The sequence below is a fragment of the Fulmarus glacialis genome, unplaced genomic scaffold (genome assembly GCF_000690835.1).
Source record: "Fulmarus glacialis isolate BGI_N327 unplaced genomic scaffold, ASM69083v1 scaffold41495, whole genome shotgun sequence".
NCBI lineage: Eukaryota > Metazoa > Chordata > Aves > Procellariiformes > Procellariidae > Fulmarus > Fulmarus glacialis.
The window spans coordinates 1-2,037 of NW_009215709.1; the positions used below are offsets into that span (position 1 = coordinate 1).

At 63.1% G+C, this 2,037-nt stretch overlaps 1 protein-coding gene across 1 annotated transcript in view; it reads left to right on the plus strand.

Annotated features, from left to right (window-relative positions):
* Positions 1–526: 526 nt before the first annotated feature.
* LOC104077707 (arf-GAP with GTPase, ANK repeat and PH domain-containing protein 3-like) overlaps positions 527–2,037 on the plus strand; it is a gene marked incomplete at both ends in the record, with an annotated part of 2,999 nt that continues 1,488 nt past the window's right edge. The window contains 3 exons of the mRNA XM_009579023.1: positions 527–681; positions 1,188–1,278; positions 1,612–1,834. Coding sequence (XP_009577318.1) covers positions 527–681; positions 1,188–1,278; positions 1,612–1,834 — 469 coding nt within the window. The remainder of the gene's footprint in view (positions 682–1,187; positions 1,279–1,611; positions 1,835–2,037) is intronic.

Below are 2,037 nucleotides of genomic sequence, written 5' to 3' on the forward strand. Positions count from 1 at the left end.
CTCTATCCCAGCTGAAACCAGGACATAAAGCCACTCGTCGGCAGGCACCGAGCACTGTGTGGGCCCTCGGGGCTTTTCGGGGCACCAGCTCTGCGGGGGAGCTGATCCCACTGCTCAAGAGGTCAGCAGCATTCTCTGAGGGTGGGACATGCAGGGCATGGAGAGCAGGGCGCAGGCAGCTTCCAGGAGTCCGGTGCCGCAGCCTCCTGGGTTGCCCGGCCCGAGATGGTTGGGGAACGAGGCTGCGGATGTTTCTGTGCAGAAGGAAGGGCAAGCCCTCGGTAGTGGAGCTGGCACACAGGGAGCTGTGCGAGCAGCAGGAGGGACAGGCTGGTGCAGAGCTCTGGTTCCTCCCTGCAGGCGCTCTCTGCCTGGGCTTCCCTGTCCCAGCCCCCGGGGACCACTGCTGCCAGCGGTCCTGCCCGTGTGCGGGCACAGGGGTGGCCCACAGGTGTGCTCACGCCCTGCGAGGCCGGCAGACCCCCGCCTTCCCTGACCCATGTCATGGCATACCTTTCTTTTCCAGAACCAGATGAGCCATTTGAGTTCATTATCGTGTCCCTGACGGGCCAGACGTGGCTCTTTGAGGCCTCAACGTCAGAGGAGCGAGAGCTTTGGGTCCAGGCCATCGAGAGCCAGATCCTGGCCAGCCTGCAGGGCTGTGAGAGCAGCAAAAACAAGGTAAGAGGCCTCGGCTGAGTTCTGCTTTGTTCCCTCTTCTCTGGCATCTGCTTTGCTGCATCCGTCCCTTTGCCTGCATCCCCAGGCTTCCCTCTCTGTCCAGGCTGGATCCTGTACTGATCCCTCTGCTCCCAGTCAGGGTTGAATCCCATCCCTGGGATTGTGCTGCTCCCACGGGTTTCCTGTCACCTCTCTGAGCTCCCTGTCCTCTCCCCAGCCTGGCTCTGGCCCCACGGAGCTGTCTGCATCCTGCCAGGGCTGGATCCTGTGCTGTCCGCTCCCTCCTTGGACAGCTCTGCCTTTTTGCTCCCCCGGCGCACACCTGGCTACGAATCGGTGTTCCCTCCGGACCCCGTTCTCTGAGCCCGGTGCTGGACACCCCTCCTGCAGCAGAACCTGCAGGAGGTTCTGGCGGCTCCCCGATGGGCTCTTGGGGTGGTGATGAGAGGACACGTGGCGGGGCAGTTGGCCCTGGGTAAACGGGGTTCCTGTGCATTTTGTTTCAGGCTCGGCTGGGCAGCCAGAGCGATGCACAGGCCATGCAGGCCGTCCGCACCGCACGTGGGAACAGCTTCTGTGTGGACTGCGATGCACCAAGTAAGAAGTGCTGCACCGGGAGGTGGGGCCGCTCGCCCAGGGAGGGCGGGGGACTCCTCTCTTACCCCAAAGGGACCTGCTCTGTGGGGCTGTCTCGTCCTCTCCTGCAATGGACTCGTTCTTCAGGGATGGGGGGTGACCCACCTGCCACACTGGTCCATGACCCCTTACTGACCAGCCTGGGGTCCTTGCCTCTCTGTGCTGCTGGGACACTGGGCTTGGAAGGGAGCTGGTGGGCAGGTGCCTGCAAATGTGGGTCTCCTGGGTCACAGGAGACAGGCTGGTGAGTCCATGCTGGTATTAACCCTCCCGCACTGATCTTGCTGCCCTCAGATCCGGACTGGGCAAGTCTGAACCTGGGCTCCCTCATGTGCATTGAGTGCTCCGGGATCCATCGCAACCTGGGCACCCACCTGTCCCGCGTGCGCTCCTTGGACCTGGACGACTGGCCTAGTGAGCTTCTCATGGTCATGACGGCCATCGGCAACGCCCTGGCCAACGCTGTCTGGGAAGGAGCGGTGGAAGGCTACCCCAAGCCCACCCCCGAGAGCAGTCGGTAAGGGAGATGGGGGACTGCAGAGATGCTTCTCAGACAACCACACCAGGAGGCTTGAGGGCACCACAGGAGATTGCGAGCAGCCAGCCAGAGAGGTGGGCAGGACTCCTCAAGGTACTCCAGTGTCCAGGGTCCTGCCTGCTCTTCAGGCACTGGAGGCCCTGTCCCACTGTCCTGGTGGGCCAGCAGGGCTTCATGGCTGG